Source organism: Ascaphus truei, chromosome 4 (assembly GCF_040206685.1).
Source record: "Ascaphus truei isolate aAscTru1 chromosome 4, aAscTru1.hap1, whole genome shotgun sequence".
NCBI lineage: Eukaryota > Metazoa > Chordata > Amphibia > Anura > Ascaphidae > Ascaphus > Ascaphus truei.
In genome coordinates, this window is record NC_134486.1 from 71,924,931 (window position 1) to 71,951,630 (window position 26,700).

The window sequence follows — 26,700 nt, forward strand, 5'->3', positions numbered from 1 at the left end:
AGGAGGAGGACGTGTTAGCAGAAGAGCCACTGAAAGTACGATGGGAGAGGCAAGAGGAGATGCAGGATAGAGGTTTGTTCCAAATACCAAGAGTATGGAGAATGTGAAGGATAAGAGGTTGGTCCACGGTGTCAAATGCTGCAGAGAGGTCGAGTAATATGAGCAGAGTGTAATGACCTCTGTCTTTGGCAGCATGGAGGTGATTAGCTATTTTAGTGAGGGCTAGGGAGTAATGAGTTTTGTACATCTGATGCACTTGCAAAAAATCTATATATATTTTTGGGAGACCAGCACGGAGCGCGAATTATTATCTTTTCTCCCCTTGCAATGAGGAAGAAGAGACCAGGATTAAATTGACCACAAAAGGGCCTATGTACAGAACGTTGCAAATTTAATTTGTGGTGTAAAATCGATAATAATTTGTATATTGGCACACACAGATAGGATGTGTACGATGCACAGATGTAAATGATATATTGGCGCACACAGATATAAATGATATATTGGCGCACACAGATATAAATGATATATTGGCGCACACAGATGTGAATGATATATTGGCGCACACAGATTTGAATGATATATTGGCGCACACAGATGTGAATGATATATTGGCGCACACAGATGTAAATGATATATTGGCGCACACAGATGTGAATGATATATTGGCGCACACAGATGTGAATGATATATTGGCGCACACAGATGTAAATGATATATTGGCGCACACAGATGTGAATGATATATTGGCGCACACAGATGTAAATGATATATTGGCGCACACAGATGTGAATGATATATTGGCGCACACAGATGTAAATGATATATTGGCGCACACAGATGTGAATGATATATTGGCGCACACAGATGTAAATGATATATTGGCGCACACAGATGTAAATGATATATTGGCGCACACAGATGTAAATGATATATTGGCGCACACAGATGTGAATGATATATTGGCGCACACAGATGTAAATGATATATTGGCGCACACAGATGTGAATGATATATTGGCACACAGATGTAAATGATATATTGGCGCACACAGATGTGAATGATATATTGGCGCACACAGATGTAAATGATATATTGGCGCACACAGATGTAAATTATATATTGGCGCACACAGATGTAAATTATATATTGGCGCACACAGATGTGAATGATATATTGGCGCACACAGATGTGAATGATATATTGGCGCACACAGATGTGAATGATATATTGGCGCACACAGATGTAAATGATATATTGGCGCACACAGATGTGAATGATATATTGGCGCACACAGATGTGAATGATATATTGGCGCACACAGATACGCACTTTAAAAAAAAAAAAAAAAAAAAAGGAAGCTGTATCTGTATCCAAACCTACATCAAAATTGTGTGACAAGTTGAACCAGGCCTACATACAGTCTATTTATATTGTTAGCACAAAATTAAGTTGCCAAATCAAAAATGTAATGCAGCCCGGATGTTTCATTGTACAGGCTAACAAAATGTATTATTTTCAAAATATGCCTACTACGATTAATATTACACTAATCATTTCTATTTACTAATAAATGCAAATAATTATGTTTTCATATATATACTCCATCAATCAGGAATTGAACATGACACACTGCGACAAACTTAATTTCAAAATATGCTATCCCTCATATGCATGTCCTATAATGAACATCATACATACCACACACAGTTTATGAAGGTTTGTACTACTTTTTACATTTTAGCACTAACATTTTGACACACAAAAGAGTTTCAAATATGATCTGAGCATATAGGGTATGTTTTTAAGTGTGGTAAAATCCATGTACGTTTCTGACATCTACTTAACTTGTTCCAATGGATATTAAACAGTGAGGTAAATGTTCTCAGTGAGGTAAATGTCTGCTTGTTGCACACACGCTTCATGCATCTGAACTGACTTTTGGAAGTTACCTTGCTGCTCGAGATCTAAACAGTAGTAAGTGAACATCCTCGGGCTATGTATCAGGTGGGAGCAAATGCCCATTCTGCCATGGAATTGCCAAGTGATTTTCATCTTGTGTTTTTAAGCATCAGTGTACAATAAATACCAAGCTATTCTCACCTCTTTTGCCATGTGCATGATAGCTTAAAACTTATGGGGTGATGCTTTCCGAATGGAGAAGAAGCTTTCTTTCTCTGTGGGCTTACTGCCATAAAAATGGGGCAGCTACAATCCATGTACTGTACAAGAAGAAGGATACCGTGGTAGCAGTGTTATAATAAGCAGCGTTACTCCCATGTAGGTTACTGCCATGTTGCACACTAATTAATATCTTTCAGTGTTCAGTAATCCTTCTAGTCCAATATGCTGCAAGCCTTCTAGAGCGGGCCAGCCCAATTGGTGGATGTATAAAGGCCGCGGCTTTGTTTATTTACAATGACAACTGGAGATAACTACTGTCCCGGTCCGCGCCGGAAGTGCTCGGTGCTGGTAACGCAACCGGAGGGGGCACCCGGAAGTATGTCCCAGTGACCTGCCCCCTCGCTTCAACCCATTTTACCAGCCCCGAGCCCCTTCCGGCAGGACGAGCACCTACCCCCCTCCCCCCCCAACTGCCGCCGCGACAAAGCAAATTGGCCCCACTTTGACCCTTCCATCTGGATCTTTCCGTCTCTGTTTTCGATCCGGTCTATCTTGACTTCTGTGGAATAAATAGACGTTATACTGGCCTCTGTGATTGTGATGATCCTTGACTAAGAAAAGGGGATGGGTGGGTGGGATTCTGCTGCGAGCCAGGAGCAAGTGACCGATCCTTGCTCCTGCCCGCAGGTATAACCCCCCTTCTGGCCCCTCCCCCCGGCTTGCCCCTGGCCACTCCTGTGGCCCACGTGGTTCGGGGAAGCCGCGCCCCCCGGTCACTGGCTGTGCCGCCCAATTGGGCTGGCCCGCTTTATGACCAGGGAGGCGCGAGTATCCCCCCCTACCCCTTTACACTAATTACACGGTAATGACTGAATGATGAGAAGGACAGCGTTTAACAAGATAGCGCATTAAGGCCAGGACATACGCTAAGCTACCAGTACACATACAACATTAGCAGGGATGGCCCTACAGACCAGCACCATGCAGCTCCTCGCGGAGGCACATAAGCACAAGGAGGGGTGGTTTCAACGGAAGCTGGAAGCACTGGTGCGGGAAGCTGGGGCGAGCGGGCGTGAAAGCACGCAAGGTGGTTCCGAGGCCACGTGCGCCGAGGCGTGGCCGTCATCAAGTGACGAAGGAGGTCCCAGCGGTGGAGCACAACACGCAGCAGCGCTACATGAGGGCACGTCAGCGTCCATGAGGGAAGCCGGGGCAACACTAGTAGCAGCAACTCAGGGTCCTGGGCTGGCGGCTGGAGGGAGCGAAGGCCACAGGGGGTGCGTAGATAGCACCGCCCCGCTAGTCAGCCAGGAAGCGGCGGCAACCACAGTATGGCCCGCACAGGTGCACGAACAAGGAACGGGCCAGGTGGCGGCAGTTGGCGTAGTAGGAGTGGGTTCAGCCACAAACACATTGTTGGGGCAAGGGGGGAGTGGGGCTGAAACCACAGGGGCAGGGCGGGGACTGGGGCAACATCAAAACGGTTGCCGGATGCGGCATACAGAGACTCGTACACTGCAGTTTCGCGATCACTGGGGTCACATTTATCACCAGAGGTCAAAGAAACTATTTGGGCGGGAGATTACGTCGGCATACTGTCTCTACTTCCGGGGTATAACGAGGCAGTAGCTAAATCAGACAAGAAAGGGGAGGCTAGGAAGGAGCACGTTGAAAAACGTTTGTTCCCACACACGTTTACCAACTGGTCACAGGCATTCGGGATATTGACGGGCGTAGCGGGCAAAAAGGAGCCACAGTTATGCTCTGCCTTATTTAAGTACCAGGACACAATCAGGAGAGCGTTTCAAAAACACGGGGGTATGCGCTGGTGGAGTTACGACGAGGATTTTAAACGGAGTATGGCTGAAAAAAGGGCATTCTCACGACCGTACAGAGAAATCTGGGCAGTGCGGTCCACGGAATTATTCCACCAGATCAAGCAGGATCTGGCACATATCATGTTTTTTTGGCCAGGGATTCAGGTAGTATGGTCGGACATCATTTGCAGGCGCGTTTGGAGAGGGGCGAGGAACCCAGGGCGGGTAAACAAGACGCGAAAACGGTTGTACAAGAAGGTGGGGGAAATTTGTGAAGCAATGCGGGGGGTGGGTAATACATCACCCACAGTTTAGCTTTGAGGTAGGCGGTTGTTCAGGGAGGACGGGGCACATCTGTCTGGCATAGGGGCTGACATGCTGAATAACAACCTACAGGAGGGATTGGAAAAGGTTATCGGGGTATGGCAGTACGGGCCTAATTTAAGGGGTTTAAATAGGCCCGTCGGTGGCGGCAGTTGGGGGGGGGGGAGGGGTAGGTGCTCGTCCTGCCGGAAGGGGCTCGGGGGCTGGTAAAGCGAGGGGGCAGGTCACCGGGACATACTACCGGGTGCCCCCCCACCCCCGTTGCATTACCAGCACCGAGCACTTCCGGCGCGGACCGGGACAGTAGCTATCTGCAGTTGTCATTGTAAATAAACAAAGCCGCGGCCTTTATACCTCCAAAACGTTGTTCTTCTCGTCATTCGGTCATTACCGTGTAATTAGTGTAAAGGGGTAGGGGGGGGATACTCGCGCCTCCCTGGTCACAATAATGGAGATAGAAAATAATATATTTCACCTTTCAAACAATATAGGACATTTTAAGATTGGGCTGGTGTTAGAATTCATATGGTGAAAAATGTACGTTCTGAGAAAATATATACGTTTCTATGTGAAAATCAGGACATTGCTGATTCTAAAATGTTAGTGATAAACATTTCTCTCAACTCCACAGTAATTTGTCATGTTGACAACATTCGACAAACAGAATGAGGCTGAGAATAATTGTTTAGTGAATTCATCGCTGCCGTTAGAACATTCTTTTTGTGAACAAAGCATGACTCTGCCATTATCATAATACAGCTTTTTACTGATAAGAGATCTGTCGTTGTAATAGTATTTGTCCTTTAGCGGTATTTGTTAGCCAATTATTTGGCTAGTGGCTAGTCTGTGTCCAAACTGCTATGCTCCTTAAACCACTTACCAACACGACCTCTCTTGCCATGCTGAAAATATCAACATCTGTAAACAATACAATTGTGTTTGTGGAAATCACTGACAATCTCTACAACCGTTGGCCTAAGGTAAGGCCAATCACAAATGTGCCGAAATAATGAAGATTTGTTTTGGAATACTGTACCTTGAAGAACTTGTTAGTTGTCATCAGAAAATTATAGGACATATATCTTTGAGAACTTCACGCTTTCACGATTAATTGAGCTACTGCAACTTTAAATAAAGCTGAAAGGTTATACAAATGACTGAATATAAAACTACAAAGTAAAACTTGTGTGGCAAAGTTAATTAACTCCTTTGCTTCCTGAGAGGCATTCAGTCTGTTGCATATCACTGGCACTATAATAGCAGGAAACAATTACTGACATATTGACACAATTGCCAAAAATAAGTACAGTATCTGTATATATAGTAGGTAATATTTTTTATGTGTGCAAGTAGAAGAAAGTGAGGTCCTCAAGATATAAAATAATACGGCATAGAAAAGTAATGGAAGAGGGAAAAGGCAAGGGAGAAAAGGATGGGGCACGAGGGAGAAAGATGGGCACCAAAACAGATTGATACTAGAAAAAGAATGAGAAATAAAATTAAATGAAGAGAAAGCACGGGCGAATACAATTAAAGCAGATAAATAAAAGGACATTGAGCAAAATAAGAGAGACAGGAAAGAAAGAAAAACAGAAAAGAAGACAAAGAGATGGAAATGTAGAGTCAAGTAATATGGAAAATGTGCGTCAAAGTGACAAAAGGGGAACACATTAAATGTATTTAATTCTATATAGTGTAGTATGCTTTTTACTGATTTGTAAAAAGTAGAATGGAGAGATTAATACTGATGTCAATAAACACAAATACCCGTTTAATATGGTAGACATGGGTTACTTCAAGTGGATGGATGTTAACATTGCATTAACGGCACAATAACCCACTACTCACCACACTACATAGGGGGGCAAATAAAGAATAGAAAGAATAAAAACTATGGTTATTTTTATTTCTCCCCTTATTCCCGGTGCTTATTTCATCTTCACGTTAGTATTGCATTAAAGAACAACATCAGTCCTTCTAAAACATCTTATAACTTATCACTGTTTGGGAAATCTCCCCTATATTGCACTCATGCTACATCTATTAGCAGTAAAAAAAAAAAACAATAATCCAAGGTTTCGCAACTTAAAACAGCAGCAAAATAATTACCTTTATCTTCTAGTTCACTACATATATACACAGTAAACATATACTGTGCATATCGACAACACCGTGATCATTTCCCGCTGCTGTAAGACTGCTTTTGATTTTGAAAAAAAATATATATCTAGAATTTGGATTTACATGTACCTAACTCCACTATAGCAAGGAATATCGTAAATCAGGTACCACTGTACAGTAGTCTGACACAGATGTGGTCCAGACGTAGTCCAGCAATGCAGCAGCTGTGGCAGTATTGCCCCCGGAGTGGTGCCAACTCTGTATTTAAGCACCGACTTGTATCTTTTACTCATTGTATGCAACTTCTGTATGCACTATTGTTGGATGTCATGACGACAACATCATCCCGTTCTTACGCAAATTATTCATCAATGTTCTTGTGGTCTTTCTACACTTTTCTTCTACTAAATTGGCCCTTGACAACTTGCTAATGAACACCACTGTCTGTGAAGCATAAAAACATGTAGGAGTTGATTTATGTGGGAGCTCTTAGTTGTATCACCAATGGTTCAAACTCTAATTTATATATGCAACTCATACATTTCCAGGACTGATGATTCAGTTGTGTTGTTGATATGGACTCCAGATTGTACTTACTCATTCAGTTTATGGAGGTGCTAAAACAGAGGAGGTGAAGCTGAAATAATTGGCAAATGGCAAAAACAAAACTTTACTGTAAATGAAGTAAATTTAAAACAAAATTCTGTCGTTTTAGAACTGGTATAAAATTAGGCACAAACATTAGGGTTCAATAGGTTTCGATACAGGTTATCACACCTCGATCCTGTGTTAAGTGCAGTTGACTGGAATGGCATTGTGGGATTGCGGTGTGATTACCCATATGGGAGAGAAGCAAATGTCCACCTAGATTTCATAGCATGTGATAGGAAACGTAGTATTCGTATAAGCCACAAAAAATATAAATATATTACGTAAATGTGAACGTTTTCAAGATTGATAACAACATAACTGAACGAAATGGCACGAAAAACAAACTTTTTAGGTGCACATACAGAAAAAAAAACAGATGACTAGATTGTAACAAAATCTAGTGAACTCACAGACGAAGTTCCCCTTTTAAGCTATTTATAACTTTCTACCTTGTATCATCCTTTATTTAACACCAGTACATACACAGTTAGGGGTTTGTGTCAAGTCTTATGCCAGACATGTTTGTTTTGCTGACAAGTGTTAAACTACAACTGAACTTTAAGACAAAAAGTATTGTCTTTTCTGTGCCTTTTCTGTTTTATACCATACAAATTGTACACCATATAAATATTCTGTGCCTACAGATGTAACAGGCATTAATGCACGTGCCAGCGGGTGCAATAGCGTGGTAGCCCCGATCCTTTTTCATGTACAATGGTGGCTGCTACATCTGTATACAGAGCATGGTGCAAACGGATTGTATCATTTTAACTCATTACAACATGGACGTTATGCCAATTTAGCCCCAATATGTGCAGATGTAAAGAATACCTACCGGTTATAATGTACTCATGAATATGTTAAATTCTCTATGTGGTATGGCACCCTAGGGGTTAACCTGTTGGGTAGTGCATTCTTTACGGTAGAGGTAATAAAATAGCGAGGGAAACATGTTGTATTCTCATAAGACATAGTGCAGTCATTTTTGTAACCACCTGTCTATGACTGTTTATGATTGATGACATTAGAAGGTGGGGTGAGCAACTCCAATTATCTAAATCTGTTGTTGTTTGGAATGTTAACTAACTTCAAAGCTGAGCATAAAAGCGTTTTGGAACCAGATCATAAAGGGCAGTACATTTAGATTGTAAGCTCTTCAGGGCATGAACGCCTTTTCATATTGTTCTATGTCTGAAGCGCTTATTCCCATTGTGTTATATTATTATGTCACGTGTATTGTAAAGAGCTATGTACCTGGATGGCACTATATAAATAAAGACATACATACATCAAAAAAAAGGAGCACAAAGAGACCCAAAAGGTGTAAATGTTAACAATACCGTCCTCTGTCCTTCTCTAAATGGATAACGAGACCTCCTCAGTAAAAGAGAGCCCATACAGTGAAATAAGGAAGACCAAAAAGGAGGCGAACAAAGTGTAATACTGAGAATTGTATTAAACACGCAGGCAATTACATTTGCACATACAGACTATCAATAAACTGTATAAAGAAAAGTAAGCCCAGCTTTGGACACTCTCTCCCCTTAATGGGTGTATTATGACATTATTAAAAATAACTCTAATTAATCACTAAAATATATACAGTGAAAACAACGACGCAGAACAATATCCTTTAATAAAGTTATTTTTAATAATGTCATAATACACCCACTATGGGGAGAGAGTACCCACAACTGGGTATAGTTTTCTTTATACAGTTTCTTAGTACTTACCTTGACCCAGAGGCGCACCATCCCCTACCTCATATTAAAGCTGAGCGAGAGTATCCCGCTTTCTTTGTTTGTGTTGAATTGTATAGGAGTTGCTCTAACCTCATAATTACCCCCAGCTCGCTACTAAAATTTATCAACATGGCAGGCTTTCTATCAGCAAAACCAAATTTACAGGAGTGCCAAACTGAGGCTTGAAATATGTTTTACGAGGAATATGTAAGTCCAGAATCAACACCCCAACCAGATATTAGACGATTCTTTCAAACTCTGGATACAACATACAAACAGCAACTTAAAATATGGTGGGAAATTTTCAGTTTTTAAAAATACATTAAAACTGACCTTATACCAAGGGTTACAGAACAAGGTAAGAATCAAAAATCCAGCCGCTCCATGATACAAAAAGTAGGCACTCACCAACAAAAAAAGGGGTTAAAAAGGTATACTTTAATGGACTACATAAAAAACAAAAAAACAGACAGTACTAACTACTCTCCCACATGTTTCACGCCTACTGTGGCGCTTTCTCAAGGAGGGGTGGTGCACTTCTCCTTGAGAAAGCGCCACAGTAGGCGTGAAACATGTGGGAGAGTAGTTAGTACTGTCTGTTTTTTTGTTTTTTATGTAGTCCATTAAAGTATACCTTTTTAACCCCTTTTTTGCTAATGAGTGCCAACTTTTTGTATCATGGAGCGGCTGGATTTTTGATTCTTACCTTGTTCTATTGCTGTGTATGAGAATCTGCTTGACCACCGGATGCCTGGAGGAGACGCTTTTGGCAGCGTCAGGGCAGCTCCAGCAAGAAAGGATGACCAAGGCGGCGTATCATCGTGAGTAAAGGGTACTCCACGCCGGGCAAAGCCCGGGTAAGGGGGACGTTAGTGACTGCACCTCACAATTGGTTGTCCCCCCCTGTGTCCCCTCCTTGTCACCATTATCTATCTGAACACAGAAAACTGCAGCCCCTTAATCCTTTATTTTCCGGTGTCAACTCCTATTATCATTTTACTACTGTCTAAAGGCTTTATTTCCAACCTCCTGGAGCTCTGACACGGTTTTTTCTTTGTTCTTATACCAAGGGGTTTACGAGTTACTCTCCCCAGCACACCATATCAATGATAGCAATTTCAACAGATCATGGGAGCTCATACTATCACAATGTTCAAAAATGCTTATGCAGTTACTGGTTAACCATCAAAAAGAAAAACTTAATATCATTAATATAGAATTAGAAAAACAATTACTAGAAGTGGCAAGATCAAGATACATTTATTGAACTGGAACTTAGACTGAAGAACAATATTGAAAATTTTTCCAGCTAACTAAAAGAAAGGAAAAGAAGGAAATTTATAAGAGATAGTAAAGATTTCCAGGAGGGTAAAGTATATAGGTATCAATTTAAAACTAAACCTGAGCAGAGACACATCAATCCCACCCCTCAAGAATCTTCCATAGAGTGGGAGAATTCAGACAGCGATGAAGATAGAGCAAGAACTGATACCTCTGCACCTATAAGAGATTTAGCAAATAGCACTCAAGACCAACAACTCTCCACACCACCCTCTTTTTTTTTTAGAGCGCACCAAACCAAACAGCAATACCAGATTAACAGGAAAAGAAGGCGGGGAAAAGGTATGGTCCTTAAGGGAGAGGGAGAAAACCACACCAAAAAACAAAAATAAAATAAAGGAGAAAAATCAACAATAATAAGTAAGCACAGATAAAGTTCAAATAATACATTTACCAAACCTGGCCCTAAACGAATATCATATTAAGGTTCTGAACAAGGGACTTTCATTTTCTATATAAGCAAATATAAATGTATTCAAATGGGTTAAGGATATCAATATGTTTGCTAGGAAATTGAAACTGCATACATTTTTCAAAAACGGGGAAAGAAGGATTGCCGTTGACCTAGACCTATCCCAAAGAGACATATGCCCTAAGGCCTCGTCCAGGCTCCCCGCTGGTGCGCTGAGGCGCGGGGAAAGTGGGTGCTTCCCCTGGCCTTGCGGTTGCTTGCCTTGCGCGCCGTCAGGGGGCAGCCTGGGGCGGGCCAGTGGCGTCACGGAGCTGGTTCGTCCTCATTGGGCGAACCGCTCACGTGACCGGCCTGTCGCGCCGGCAAGCGGGGGAATTTTAAAATCTGCTAAGACCTACGCTTCCGCGCGCTTGCGGAAGTGTAGGCGAGCCCCTACTAAAGCCACTCTAATTGCGGCTGTAGGGGCTCAGTGCTGAGCGGGAGCGCGCGTCAGCACGCTTCAGCAAGCAAGCAGATAACATGGCCGAGGCCTTATAATGATCTGGTTGCAATCATGGCAGACTCTGAGAGACTACCAGGGGAAGGCCCATTTACCAAACTTACAGTAAGCCAAAATCTACATTTCTCCCTTATAGCAAACATTTCGATAATATAGACGTCTTTGTAGATCTGGTTACCAAGGACCTGGATCTCTTACCCCAACTAAAAATAAAAGGAAATTTGGACTCCAGGGAAAACCAAGCACTTAAAGAACTGGAATCAAACAAAGACATTGTTTTATGACTATCACATAAGGGGGGGAAACCTGGTTATTCTGAGAACAGGTTTAAATAAAAGAAAACTAACGGCTATTGAGTGACAGTACTTGCTATGAATTATTAGACCATGACCCAACCATAAAGTGCAATAAGGAACTCATGAAAATTCTGAAAGAGGCTGTTTACAACCAGGCTATTTCAGAACAGGAGTATCAGTTCATTTGTCAATTTTCCGAGAATATCTACATTTTACAGTACAGCAGGGCCCCGGGTATACGGCGGGTTCCGTTCCAGAGGCCCGCCGTATAGTGAACATCGCCGGAAAGCGGATCCGGCGATTTTCAGTGCTGCGCATGCGCAAACCAGCATTTTCGCCGTTCTGCGCATGTGCGATCTATACGCTGCGCGCGCAACCTGCAGTCTGCGCACGCAACCTGCGGTCTGCGCATGCGTGCCGGGCACACCCGCCCGTTCTGCGCATGCGCAATTTAAAATTCAACATAGCGGCCCCCTTCTCGGTGCCGCCGTATCAGCGGATCGTTGAAAAGCGGAGCGCCGAGAAGCGGGGCCCTGCTGTATTCAAAAAATTCATTAAAAAAACAAAAAACCTCCAGGCAGACCGATAAGTTTCCGGTATAGGTAAACTATCTGAAAATGCAAGCATTTATATAGATGAGATATTAAGGCCGTTTGTGACATCTTTGCCTTCACACTTGAGACACTAAAGATGTCCTTAATAAATTGGAAGATGTCTACATCCCAAATGATACACTACTGGTTAGTCTTGATGTAGAAGGACTTTATACCAGTATCCAACATGACACAGGTCTGAATGCTGTGGCGCAGTTTTTACAGACAAGGGGCCAATGTTACGTTACCCATAATCGCTTTGTCATCCACCTGGAGTTTATTCTCACCAGAAATTACTTCTGATTTAACAACCAACTATATCATCAATTACAGGGGACAGCGATGGGGACTACGTGTGCCCCATCATATGCAAGTTTATACTTAGGATGTTGGGAGGAACAGGAGGTCTTTACGGAAGAGATGGAAAGCTTTACATTGCATGTGGAACAGTGGATGATATCCTAATCCTTTGGAATGGCCCACTAAATATGCTCAAGAACTTTGTAAAAATTCTGAACACAAACACCTACAATTTACATTTGACATTGGAATATGACATGGAAAAAATCAACTTCTTAGACCTTACCATATCACGAGGCGAGGACGGACACCTGGATACAACAATATACAGGAAACCCACTGCTACCAATAGTATACTCAGGGCAGATAGCCATCATCCAAGAACACAGATTTTAGGCATACGAACAGGCCAATTTCTAGGTTTAAAAAGAAATTGCAGTATGGTAGAATTTGAAAAGCAGGCAACTATAATAAGAGCAAGGTTTGTAGAAAGGGGCTACTCTAACAAAAGCATACAAAACAGCAAAGTATCTACCCCACCAGGAATTGCTCAAAGACAAAAAACAGGACACAAATGGCAAAAAAATGAGGAGATTTATTGGTACATGCAATAAGCAGTGGGGACTTGTACAAAACATACTAAGGAAGCACTGGAACATCCTGCAATCAGATGAAGATCTTAATGAAGTGTTGCATCTGTATTCATCGGTAATTAGTAGAAGAAGCAGGAACTTTCGTAAAAGACTTGTACACAGTCACTTCAATCAGGTACAAACACAAACATGGTTACCAATAAAGCCACCTGGATGCCATAGATGTCAACGCTGCAAAGCATGTCAATATGTTAATGTAACAAAACAATTTGCAAACTGGTACAACACAAAGAATTTTTACAATCAGGAAGTTCATCAGCTGTATTTCAACTGGGGTTATCTATATGGCCATTTGCCATTATGGCTAAAAATATGTGGGCAAGACTCGCAGACAATTCAAACAGCGAGTCTTGGAGCACACAGGATCTGTAAGGAATCATCTGGATACACCGGTTGCGAAACAAATAAACGAATACCACAATGGTGATATGAACTCACTACAATTTATAGGAATTGACCCATCTTCCCCTGGCAATCGCAGAGGGGATTGGGACAAGGAGCTCCTAAAGAAAGAATCAAGGTGGATTTACATGCTAGGTACCTTATCACCAAGAGGTCTAAACGAAGGATTTGTGTTTTCACCTTTCAATTAATGTGGACATTCGTTGGATACATTGTAACAGCCTCAATTAAAATCTCATTATCACGTACATTAGGAATAGTACATGGAGATTAAGACCACACTGATCACAGTATATTTTTTATTTTATATAAAAAAAGCCTTACTTGCCAGAAATCCTGCACATTGAACAATAAATTAATTTTTTTGATTTATATAATCAATTGACTGGTGGATAAAGTGACATTCAAAATTAAAATTATCTGTAGATTGAACTAAAATCTTACACCATAAGACTGGAAAGGTGACCCAGTGGACTGGCATTAAATCAACTAGGTTGCTTGACCCACTAAGATAACGCTTTCTGTGGCTGCTATTAATATGACAACCAAGACTTAAACTTGTAAAAAGAATATAATATACTATCTGTGATAATAAAACACGGACAAGTAGGGAGTTTTGTGTCTTCTTTATTCAATATTGCTGTGTACCATAAAGATCATTAACAGCAATATATAGCATACAAGCAAATAAGAATGGGCACACAAATTGTTAATCTGTTAACAACACCTACCTGATGCAGCTTTATAAGCTCCCAGGCAAGGACCAGGACTCCCCGCCCTCTCCCCCCAACGCCTTGAAAAAACGTGTTCACACGCGAAACGCGCGCGCCGGCGGCAGCAACTAGCACACTAACGTGGATGCGCAGGGTACTCTCCAAGCAAGCGCTTACATGCGAGCTAACTCGCTAGCGCTTCCCTGTCACTGCAAGAAGACGCGGAACAGGCTTCGTTGTATATATGCACTTACCTTTTGGTTATGTGGCATTTGGGGTTAGGAGGATCACTACCATAATGTAGAGGGCTTTTTACTAATGCAGTGTTCACTTGCATACTGACACACCCGCGTTCTACTATTACAGCTAAGACTCGGCAAAATAGCCTCCAGGCAAGTCGAGCAAATAGAAGGGGTGTGTTTTTTTTGCACCACCTACTGTATACAGTGATCAACTCTGCACCTCTACCTCAGCACTATAGGCACATTAAACCATCAGGGGGGTTTTCATTCATTCATTTGTATCAATGTAACTTTTACAGACTTGGTAATATTTGAGTCTATTTTACCCCATTCAATTATACTATTCTGTTTACCCACAGTGATTCGTTTCTGCCACAGGAGTTACATGGTGATAGCTAGTGTATACTATACCTACCTATCTTTATAGCAGTAGATTATCATTTTATATATCTACTCAGGTCTAATAAGACTATGTATGTTTACTCCACAGAAGCTCAAATATATATCAATTAGGGTGATGCTGTATGTCATTGCACTACACTGATGTCTTGATCCTGTTGAGGTTAAACAAGCTCACTAAAGGCCATTGACTCAGAGTAACCCTGTAACAGCTGTATTAGCAACAGGGTGGTTTACCTGAATTACTGTCTACGGTATGACTCATAATAAGAAGACTTCTCTGTAATACAAATGACACCTCTCTGACTTTTATACATCAGGATACAAATTCTATGTTATAGGTGATATGTTCTATCATTATACGAGTACCTATAAAACAAGTCACCGTATACCTACTTTATGTCTAATATATAATACCTTTTCATTGGAGTGGGTACCAACGTAGATATCACTCCTGGATTCAACTATGGTTTATATATTTAGATTCAATGTATATATCTGGATGGTAATGGAAGGTGTTCATACAATCTAAATCCCAACACATACTAAAGGGGCATCTATTTTTCACTATTGGTCATTGCATCAGAGGATGTTACATATTTATAAATAATAATAATCCTCAATTACTCTAAAATCCTAACACCCACAACAGGTGTTGAAGGATATTGTTCTGCGTCGTTGTTTCACTATGTATATATTTTAATGATTAATTTAATAAAGTTATTTTTAATAATGTTATAATACACCCACTAAGGGGAGAGAGTGTCCACAACTGGGTTTACTTTTCTTTAAACAGTTTCTTAGTACTTACCTTGACCCAGAGGCGCACCATCCCCTACCTCATATTAAAGCTGAGCGAGGTTACCCCCGCTTTCTTTGTTTACGTTGAAACGTACAGAATATCCAATGATATCAAGCCTTGGGTGTTGTTAATGGGACACCCGTACCAAATCTGAAGGACAAATTGGCCCCTAGTGCCTTCAAAAAACAAACGCTTGAGAATAAATGTTTGAATTGGTTTAAAGAGAAACCTACAGGTTTTTTTGGTTGCCATGATTGCAAGGCATGAGAACCTGGCATTAAAAAGAAGGAGCAATTCCTTTCTAATAAGATGGGTATAATGTTTAAAATACTGCTTTATTTGAACTGTAGAAGCACCTATGTAGTCTATATATTGGAATGCCTGTGCGGCCTACAATATGTAACCCGCACAATAAGGCCAGGTCCATAGTAGGCGCGCACGCGACCGAGCGTGTGACGTCACGTGCGCCTGTACTTGAAGAGATCCGTGTCTTACAGGGTTGCGTGATGAGGGGTATGGCGAGGGCGTGCCCATCACGTGAGCAGTTCACCCTCATTCGCTGAACCGCACACATGACCCAGCCGTCGCGTTGCAAATACAAACAAGTTTGTCTCGCCACGCATCGGCCACCTCGGAGCTCACGAACTATAGACATGCACAATGGACTCCATGTGTTTGTGTTAGGCGCGAGCAACGTCGCTCACTCCATCGGAACTACTATGGACGCAGTCTGAGACCACTCAGAACAAGACTCCTTGAGCATATTAGAAATATTAGGATAGGCCTAGAAAAGCACAGCATGTCACTACATTTTAAAATGATACATAATTCTGATTCTAAAGGCTTACAGTATAGAGGGATTGACTCTGCTGCCAAAAAATGGAAGGGGCGGCAACAGGATCAGGGATTTGTCCCAAAAGGAAAGATTCTAGATTTTTAAATTGAACACCGACTCCCAATAGGTTAAATGTGGATATAGATCTCAAATCTTTTGTAGTTTAACTACTATATATGCCCTTGAGTTCCTTTTTATATTGGACTTTTCTCCCTTGACCTATGATGTATATTATAACATTGGTTGAGGTGTTCTTAGAGTCTTATGAGATCCTCTTTGATGTTATGTCAATAAGTTTTTTTAGGAATAAAGATTTGTGTGTGTATATATATATATATATTTTTTTTTTTTTTTTAAGTGTCATCAAAAAAGCTTTTTGATACTAGAGTGCTTTATCTAAACTCAGTTTAAAGTAGTTTTAATGTTTCCTCCTCGAGCTGTGTTCCCTGTTTCAAAGATTGTTCGCCATTAAGTTTTAATCTGTTTGGATTTAGGTTTTTATATCTATTGTAAATTTATATACAGTATATTTGTGATTCTTTCTTTTTATGGTTGAAATGAAGTACAACCCTTTTGTGGGGAGTTTCTTAGCGTTTTGGTTAAGATTTTGACATTTCTGAAAAAATATTTAAAATTTTAATTAGGAATTAATAAATAAATGTTAATTGTAGAATTTTCATTGTTGCAACTGTAAATGTATTATGATTATGTGGTATATAAAGTTCATGTTGCTCAACTGTTTGCACCTATTATTAATTACACGCAATTCCTCTGGGATACATCCAATCATACAGCACCTCTTTGACAAGCATCAGGTAATCCAATTCACCCTCAAGGTTTCAAATAAGGCTGCGCTTATAGTGCAAACAAATATATTGCCCCCGTTGCGTGCGCTTATAGTAAGTGCGACGCGACGCGACGGAGCGACGGGAGCTGATTTTTGAAGCCGGTCAAATTTGATATTTCAGAGGCTGTCGACACATGTGACAGCCTCTGAACCAAATCAAAGACCTGGTCGCCCGCGATGTCGCCGGAAAGCGAATTAGAACTTTCGCTAGCGGCGATGTCATCCGTCGTGTCGCCCTCGCGCGCACTATAAGTGCGGCCTAAGCCTACTACAATGCATATGTGTTCTACCGTAAGGTTACCCTACACCAGGGGTGGCCAAGTCCAGTCCTCAAGGGCCACCAACAGGTCAGGTTTTAAGGCTATAACTGCTTCAGCACAGGTGCCTCAGTCACTGACTGAGCCACCTGTGCTGAAGCAGTTATAGCCTTAAAACCTGACCTGTTGGTGACCCTTGAGAATTGTTGATTTGGTAGATGGTGCTTCACCAGTAAGTGCTCTATTGTATAAGAACAATATATTCAGACTATAGTCCCAATGTCCATAATAACTGTATAATAACAGAGATCACCCAAGGGAGATTAAGGGACCTAGTGGTGCCCACCTGGCTACCACAGAGATTGGTCACCTGGTAAGTGATTACCTACCCATAGGGTTTAGATCAATAAAACACCAGGCACTGAAAAAAAGGTAAACACAGAGGGGCTGTTGCCCTTTACCTGACAGTGAAATCCAGACAGGGAAAAACTCTGCAGCGTGCAATCCTCAATGGTAGAGATCAGGATATGTAGGAGGAAAGGAGCACAGCATCCGCATCAGTGGATCAAAAATAGATAGGGCAACTCCAGATATAGTAACATTGTGTTTATTGCACAATCAGCTTAGCAATGAAGGTGTAGGAAATACACCAACATGTTTCATCCAACAGGACTTTATCAATACTTTGCTATATCTGGAGTTGCCCTATCTATTTTTGATCCACTGATGCTGTGCTCCTTTCCTTCTACATATCCTAGTGGCCCTTGAGGACTGAAGTTGAATAGTCCTGCCCTACACATTATGCCCATAGTAAAATGTATCTGGTAATTACTGGAATAGTTATTGAATATTTTATATTATCTGATTACATATAAAATAATTGTATTCTCCCAGACTCAATGTTATAAAAACTGTCCACAGCTAGGTGTAAGTGTCACATGACTGTCAGGACCCGTCCCTACAGGCATTGTCAGAGGTCTGGATTCTCTCACAGATCAAAGGGTTGCTGGGTAGAAGGATTCAGGTCTAAAACTCAGACATTAGATCCATGTTAGGGCTGTTATATAGTGTGTATGCTTTTTGTGTGTATACTGTGAGCTGTGAAGGTAGTGTGTGTGTGTGTGTGTGTGTGTGTGTGTGTGTGTGTGTGTGTGTGTGTGTGTGTGTGTGTGTGTGTGTGTGTGTGTGTGTGTGTGTGTGTGTGTGTGTGTGTGTGATTTATTATTTATTAAAAAAAAACAAATTGGTAAAAATATTTATTACATTTGTGCAGACACAAAAATACACACACACACAGCGCCGGTAGCGGCGCGAAAAGATGATTTTCCTTCTCTTCTCCACTGTCTGTCGGCTCCCCGCCGTGTGCGCGCGCGTGGCCCTTGTATAGAAGGGCGGGCTAACCTCAGCCATCTATAACTGCCGTGCGCGCGCACGGCATAGCACGCCCCGGCAGTATAGAACCAGCCTTAGGCTGCATCCTCCGCTAGCACCGAGCGGGTGGCGGTTACTTACATATATAGCTATATGTAAGTCCCCGCTCACGCTGTGCGCGGGCACACATGCTCACCCGTGCTCGGCGCTTAAGTAAACAAAAAATCTATACTTTCCCGCGCGCTCAACTACCCGCATTGCCCCCCCCCCCCTCCCGCGCGTACATGCAGGACACCCAGCGCTCATGCAGGAGCGCTCTCCAAGCATGAGCTCCAGCAGGAACTCAGCCTTAGGGATACTTGTAGGAGTGTGGGTCTCATGCTGCAGTTTCTCCACACGATCCCTTGGGGGAACATACTCCAACATTTCGGGTGGTAATGTCAGAGTTTTCTGTTTTATTCCCTTTCATTTTATAAACAGTGTGGCATTTATTTCACTGTACAGTATGTTATTGTGTAATCTTTTGTATAAGCTGTTAATATTTTCGTGTGATATTAAATCTAAAATGTAATAAGTACTGTCTGGACTCTAATTTAACCTATTTACCGTTGAAGGAATTGTCATTTAATTTTCAGAAAGTTTTACCACCCTGTTTTGGTTATTTGGGATTTTGTTAAGAAGGAGACCAAGTACTTAGTAGGTGCAAGCCCTTAAATTAATCTTAGTAATGGCAGCGTAATTGGGGTGTTGTGAGCATTTGTGGGGCGTGCGCGCTCATCTGAAGCCACTTTGTTGTTAACCACTTTCTTACACACACACGCGCCCATGTGAGCGAGTGTGTACGTGACTCTACTAAAAAACACAATAGTCTGCCAGCACTACAAAAAAAAATGAGTATGTGGAAAACAAAAACTTAAATTACTTGAATCTTTGTGAAATGAAAAATCTCAACAGAAAAAAAATGGTTTGTGTCCACACAGGCTGTTTCCAGCCAGGTCTTGAAAACTGCCATCAAGCGCATAGCACAGCGACTGGTGTGCATCTGCAATGTTTTGCCTCAACATTGTTATCATTTAACTGCTCAAAATCCTCGTCGTATTTAACCCATACTCTACGAGAGAAAAAACTTGCATTGAATCTTTCTAGTTGCAGAATTGTGATGTCAAATCTTTTAAATCATGATAGAATTTCAGTTTCATCATCAATCAAATAAAAATCCCTTTTTACGACATTTCGCAGGCTTGGTGCAGGAGTCGCACCTGCAATTAATTCTCTGAGGCAACTAATTATTAGATGGCATCAGCGTCTGGCAGAGCATGTTACGGTACGTATATTCGAACCAGGGGGTCCCTGAGGCTGAGGTGAACGCGGTTATGCTCTGTAGACCGCCTGCTCCCCACCTACGTTAAAAAAAAAAAGAGGGGGGGGGGGCATGGTATGGATTGCTCCGTTTAATAGCTGGTATTTGTGATCTCACCAACAACTGCAATGTAATTACAAAAGTATTAAAAGCAGTAGGTAGCATCTCATTCTAGTTACAGTACTACATATCAGTGCAGACAATATCACAGTTCATTTACAGCAGGGGAGGCCAACTCCAGTCCTCAATGGCCACCAACAGGTAAGGGTTTAGGGCAATCCCTGCTTCAGCACAGGTGGCTCAATCAATGACTGATTGAGCCACCTGTGCTGAAGCAGCAATATCCCTAATACCTGGTCTGTTGTTGGCCCTTGAGGACTGGAGTTGGACTCCCCTGATTTGGACTGTATACAGTACAACAGTTCTGCTATTTCCCTGGGGATAATGTTGGTAAAAGCTCTACTAGTTATAAATAGATTGACATGCATCACTGAAGAAAATGATGGTCCCCAGCTACTACACTGAATAATAAATAGGATATATCTTACTCATCATTTATCATATACAGTATATCATTAATACATTATACAAGCAAAACTGCAAAAGAGTGGTAATCTTAATGACTAATAGTATCTGATGAAACAGATAAAACAAACCGTACTTGGGGATAGAAATCATTCAGCGAATAATATGTATTATTCTTGACTTTCCAAGATCCTTGCAGTAAATGGTTTGTGTGATGTATCGTTTTTTTTGTATGCGCTGTGGGTTTCGTTATCGCACATCTAAAATCTCATATTGTATTGTATGCCTTTCACCTAACAGGACTTTAAGCTCCTCAAGCCTATCAGTGTTCTTCAGAGATAATGCACGGAAATTTTGGAATCCATAGCACTAATAATAAAATTGTGTCTCTCTGGTTTCAAACATACTAAAATATGGCAAAAGGCAGATAGCCCCGCACATATCAATTAAAATCATTTGCACGGTTTGTTCAGCTCATAGGAATAAAAACAACAAACATGGGTCCAATAATTGTAATATATTGTTGCAATTGCAGGTGACACCTTTTCCAATTCACATGTATGAAGCAACACAACGCCTACAGAAGAAACAAGGGAGTTCTTATTAGCTCATTAACAACACATATTCTGGGATAGCACATTTGTCTTAGTAATGTTTTAATGGTGTAATTATTATTATAATTATTCTGGATTGATTTGTTTCCAACATTCAGTCTATACCAGCACAACTGTGGGCTTCTGCTTGGTTCCATTCAACAGATATATGTTGGTGTTTTTGGCTGTGAAGTGAACTAAACTGGAAGATGTCCGAAGGACAGCAAGTACGGACAAATCAATCAACTTGTGCATATTAAGGGCCGTATAAGTTTAATTACAAAAATGAATAGTAATTGTGGATGCCTCTAGATTATATTGACTATGAAAACATTATTTTTAAATAATCTCATAGTGCAAACGAGCTCGGTAAACTTGACCACACACTTGTATAAACTGTGATTCAATGTCTGTAAAGTGTAATCGTAAAACTCAAGTTTGTTTACCAGTGTTAGTATAGGTAGTGTAAATGTCTTTTGTTCAAAGTAAATGTTTTTCTTATATGTTTTTAATTCGTTTACCTTATTTTTAACCTTATTTCAGACCCCAAAGATGGTTTATCAAATTCAGAAATAGAACGATTGCTTCTTGTTCTGCAGACTTAATCCCTGAGCCAAAAAGAGAAGATGTCCCAGATCAGAAGATCAACAGGAGGCAAATGTTCTAAAGAATAAGACGTTGCAACCAAAACGAGATCTTCAAAACCATACAATATGTTATGATGGGATCAACCCCTTTCCAGAACACTTAACATACAGCAAATTTCCCAATCTGCAGTGTTTCTGAATGCACGGGACGAACATTTACAGAACTGTTTTTGAAAAGTGCCTAAATATGCTCCACTTTGTTTTTCTACAGACAAAAATAGGTTCAAAAAGTCCCAGTTGAAGTAATGGACTATTATGCAATGTAATGAAGCAGTTTGTTTGGAAATGTGTCTGAGCTCGTTGAGTCACAACTAACACAATTGTGGAAATGTGTTTGTGCTCTTTGAGTAACAACTAACACAATTGAGGATGTAATTTTATTTTCTACAATTTAAAAAAAAAAATGTAATCACCTTGGTTAAAAAAAAAAAAAAGCTTTGGTGGTTGCCCACTGATATAAAATAACCCCCAATTTAATTTCTTTTAGCATTAAAAAAAATTCATGACTGAAAAGGACTTTCCTACATCTCCTTCACAAGTTGTCACAACCCATAAGAGATCTGCACTCCATCACATGGTGTCTGCTCTGAGGAAACTGTTCCCCGTTATGCTACAAATATTTCCTGACCAGGGGTGTCCCACGGAGCAGTATCATTACTTAGGGATCATCGGGGACTTCCTGCTTCTGAAGACATGTATCTGGAGTCTATGAGGGCACAAAGTGGGTGCCAGCCCTGGCAGTCATTCAGGGAGGGCAATGACGTGTGACACTGAGACATGATAATCATTCATTTTCTCCCCAGCAAGAATGAAGCCAGCACCATTTTGATCTCCCAAATAATCTAACCAACTCGTTTCAGTCCCCTCTGTGAGCTAAAGAGTTAAACCAAGCCTAAAATGCATTCACTTCTCTAATTCATTTGGTCATGAATAGTTATTGAATATTTGAAGGCAACAAGTAACCTGTGTATCTAGGTGCAAATAGGATGATGGTGTCAGCTTGTGCTCAGGTTTGCTGCAGTGTAATATACAGTATGGCTGCATTTGTCAGGATTCCGTTCATTAACCAGTAAGGGAAAAGATGAATCCCTACTACTGTATGTTTCTTGGGTACAACTTTCACAAATCCGATAAAAGTCATTTCACTGCTGGGAGGGAGAGGGCGGGGGAAGTTTCAAAGTGTTTGGAAACGCCTGTGCTGCAGGTTTCAGCGGTTCCATATAAGTACAATAATGAATACAAACACAGGTAATTTCTATACTTCTGCATCACTTACCCTACAACTGAAACTAGACCTTTAGTGACACAATGTCGCACCGCCTATTAAATTATGAATACTACAAATAATAATCATATTTTTTATTTAAATACGTAAAACAACATTCCATGACAAGATAATCTTTATATAAAAAAAAATGAAATATATATATATCTTGAAAATGCTCACTTTTTATGCTGTGCAACTTTGGTAATTTGCTCACCGTTAAAGACATTTTCTAGTCTAACCTCAAATCAAATAAACAAGCGCATCCACACGTAAATATAACATGCCGAAAGGGAAAAAAAATGTAAAGTTTTATTTATTTATTTTTTAAATGGAATGTGTTACTAAATAGTACAATATAAAATACATCTTCTGTGTTTACAAGTTTTTTAAGTTCACCACAATGGTCAATATTTAAACTGAGAAAACAGGAAACAAACCAAAAATTGTAAATTAACCATTTTTGAACAAAACTATTTTAATAACAAATATACTCTAGTTCTGGGAACATGTTCTTTGAAAAATCGGATGCAATTTACTTCCTCCAGCTTTGTTTAGTTTCACAGCCGATAGCATGATACATTATGTTCAGAGATCCTATTTGAATTTCTATGTGCGGCAACATTTTAGTGATAAAAAGTAGTACAAACCTTCATAAAATGTGTGTTTTATATATTAATAAGGTTGTTATGTGACTTCCATACACGATGCAGGATTCCTTGTTTGATATTAATTTTGCCGCGTTGCGTCATGCTGAATACCCGATTCAAACAATTTCAATTAAAACAGAATGGTGTATTTTATTTATAACTATTATTAGTAAATATAAATGAGTGTAATATTATTTCGAATAACGAAACTGTGAAAAAAAATACTGTGTCAAATAAACGTGGTGGATACAAAGCGCATAATAAGTTGCTAACAGTATAAACAGACTTTATAAAGTTAACGCGAAGTTGACAGACGATATTTATGCACTCTCTCTTTTTTTGGGTGCACAGAAACATTTCTTAGCATGTAACATTTACATTTGTACACCTATCACAATCCATTAATGTACGCCCCCCCCCCCAAAAAAAAAAATCACTTGACACATGTTAGTGATTGAGAAGTGTCAGTTTAGTACATAAGCGCGCGCACACACACACGCGCAGCATTTAACATTTCTGCGTGCCATTTTTGTACCAAAGAGCCATTCGCATCGCTTAGTGCAGAAGCTACATAGCACAGGATGCAAGCATTGCAGAACATAAACGTACACTATTACTTCTCTCTGGGGAGCCCTGTTACACTTACCATGACTCTATTGTTTCTTACCCACGGATTAATTCATGCTGATTATTTTCCTGATCATAGCAATAGAAAAGTACAAATAGGCGCCTTTTGCCAACTTTATCCACTTTAACGACTGATGTATTCCAAGGTTTGCTTTGTAGCCTTACTTGTGCTAAAGGAAGTGGCTAATTTACAACTGAAAGGTTAGAAACCTCTCATTCTGTCAAAGCCTTCATGCAGAGGACCATCAATCTGTGACTGCTTTTAGAATGGGATCTTTAAACCATTCTCAGGTAACAATATGAACACAAGCCACCATGCACAAACTCAGTCAAGCCTGGTGCGATGGATAATATTTACCACAGAATAATCTATATTAAAAAAAAAAAAAGCAGGTCTCACAGACCCTGTCCCTAATAATCTGGAGCCATCTGGGCAAACTCTTCTGATCACCAAGGAAACAAGTCAAACTGTGTGCTGTCAAAAGAAAGGGAAGGGACAATTGGGGCACATCCAAGCCCATTGGCAGCAAAGAGATGCTCACGACGTATACATGGATTTAGGAATACTGGAAGCACTCAATGTAGGGTGACCATGTCATCAAGATATACAGTCCTATTTCATCCTAAAACAATCTGGGGTTAATAGCTCCCAAGGAGGCAGAAAAACACAATTTTATAAACATATCCCGCTGACCTAAATCCAGATGGCCACCAGTCTGCTCTTGTTTGAGATATTTCCATACCTAAGAAAAATTGCTAGGAGATTGCTACGGGGAAAAGTCTCTAAAACCACCAGTCCCTTCTGCTAGGGCCCAGCTGAAAACCTGGATTCAGAGATCCCACAGCACAAGCCACGGTGCATATTGGGGGCAAGGGAACTATGACACGTGAGAGACGATCCTCAGGGTGAAGTGAGGGATGGTCCTAAAAACATTACAGGCCAGAAGGTGCTCTTGTGAAGCAGGTGATGGGTGCCCTGATGTACAAGTTAAGGATACCACTGAAGGATGGGGGGGTGCTTCTTTAATAAACACTGAGTAACATTAGAGACAGGGAGCATGCTGCTTAGGGGTTAAGGGTCACTTTAGAAGAACATTAGAATCAGAGGATGGGGGTCTATCTGATGTACATTACAGGCAAAGAGGCTGCTGGGGCTGCAAGGTATTGAAGGATGCTCCAGAGAGGCTGGGGGTGCTAATGGGGTAATGAAATGATACTAATGGGGCAATGAAATGATACTAATGGGGCAATGAACGCATACTAATGGGCAATGAAAGCATACTAGCGGGGCAATGAAAGCATACTAGTGGGGACAATGAACGCATACTAATTGGGCAATGGAGAGCTACTAATGGGGCAATAGAGAGATACTAATGGGGCTATGTGTGCATAATAACGGGGGCAATGAAAGCATACGAATGGGGCAATGGAGAGCTAATAATGGGGCAATGGAGAGATACTAGTGTTGCAATGATAACATGCTGATGGAGCAATGGAAGGATGTTTCATATAAGAGAACAAAAGGGGATGCTGCTCAGAAGCAATGGACTGATGCTCTGAAGGGACAGTGCGGGCTGCGTGTCCCGGGCAGGGGAAGGATGCTCTGCTCCTGCCCTCTCTGCTGCTGCCCCCCGCCTGGCGATGCCGCTGTTCGCTGTATTGCAGCCTCCCGCAGTGCGCAGTGTGACACCTACCAGCCGCCGCCACTGTCATGAAATCCGTGGCATCCAGCCGCCCGCCAGCCCGTGCGCTCACTCGGCTCTCCTCAGCGCCATCTTCCCGCTGCTCCCCGGGGTCCGGGCATGTGCCGGCCCAGGCTGCTCGCTCCCGACCGGCGGCCATCCCACAGCGGGGGAGAAAGATGGCGAACGGGAGCGCGCAGGGGAAGGGCGCGCGCCCCTGGCATCCGGAGCGCGCCATGGCAGTGAGGAGGGGACTGAGGGTGTGTGCACCTGCAGCCAGCCCTGCAGTATAGTTCTGCTGGGAATGAGGGTGTGTGCACCTGCAGTATAGTCCTGCTAGGAATGAGGGTGTGTGCACCTGCAGCCAGCCCTGCAGTATAGTCCTGCTGGGAATGAGGGTGTGTGCACCTGCAATATAGTCCTGCTGGGACTGAGGGTGTGTACCTGCAGCCAGTCCTGTGGTATAGTCCTGCTGGGACTGAGGGTGTGTGCACCTGCAGTATAGTCCTGGTGGGAATGAGGGTGTGTGCACCTGTAGCCAGCCCTGCAGTATAGTCCTGCTGGGACTGAGGGTGTGTGCACCTGCAGTATAGTCCTGTTGGGACTGAGGG

At 41.5% G+C, this 26,700-nt stretch overlaps 1 protein-coding gene and 1 long non-coding RNA gene across 3 annotated transcripts in view; one reads left to right on the forward strand and one right to left on the reverse strand.

Annotated features, from left to right (window-relative positions):
* The window catches only part of PAK5 (p21 (RAC1) activated kinase 5), a 199,234-nt gene extending 172,958 nt beyond the window's left edge, over window positions 1-26,276 (reverse strand). The window contains exon 1 of one of the 2 annotated variants that reach the window (XM_075596028.1): window positions 26,102-26,276. In XM_075596028.1, the coding sequence (XP_075452143.1) occupies window positions 26,102-26,249 (148 nt within the window). In that variant the 5' untranslated portion in view covers window positions 26,250-26,276. Of the gene's footprint in view, window positions 1-12,506; window positions 12,528-26,101 lie in introns of those variants that run through there. The other variant, XM_075596031.1, reaches the window with a different exon arrangement.
* On the forward strand, window positions 5,049-23,021 carry LOC142492858 (uncharacterized). The gene is made up of 4 exons (XR_012800920.1): window positions 5,049-5,245; window positions 19,981-20,065; window positions 21,339-21,446; window positions 21,763-23,021. It is a non-coding gene; the product is annotated as an uncharacterized LOC142492858 (long non-coding RNA).
* Window positions 26,277-26,700: the final 424 nt, after the last annotated feature.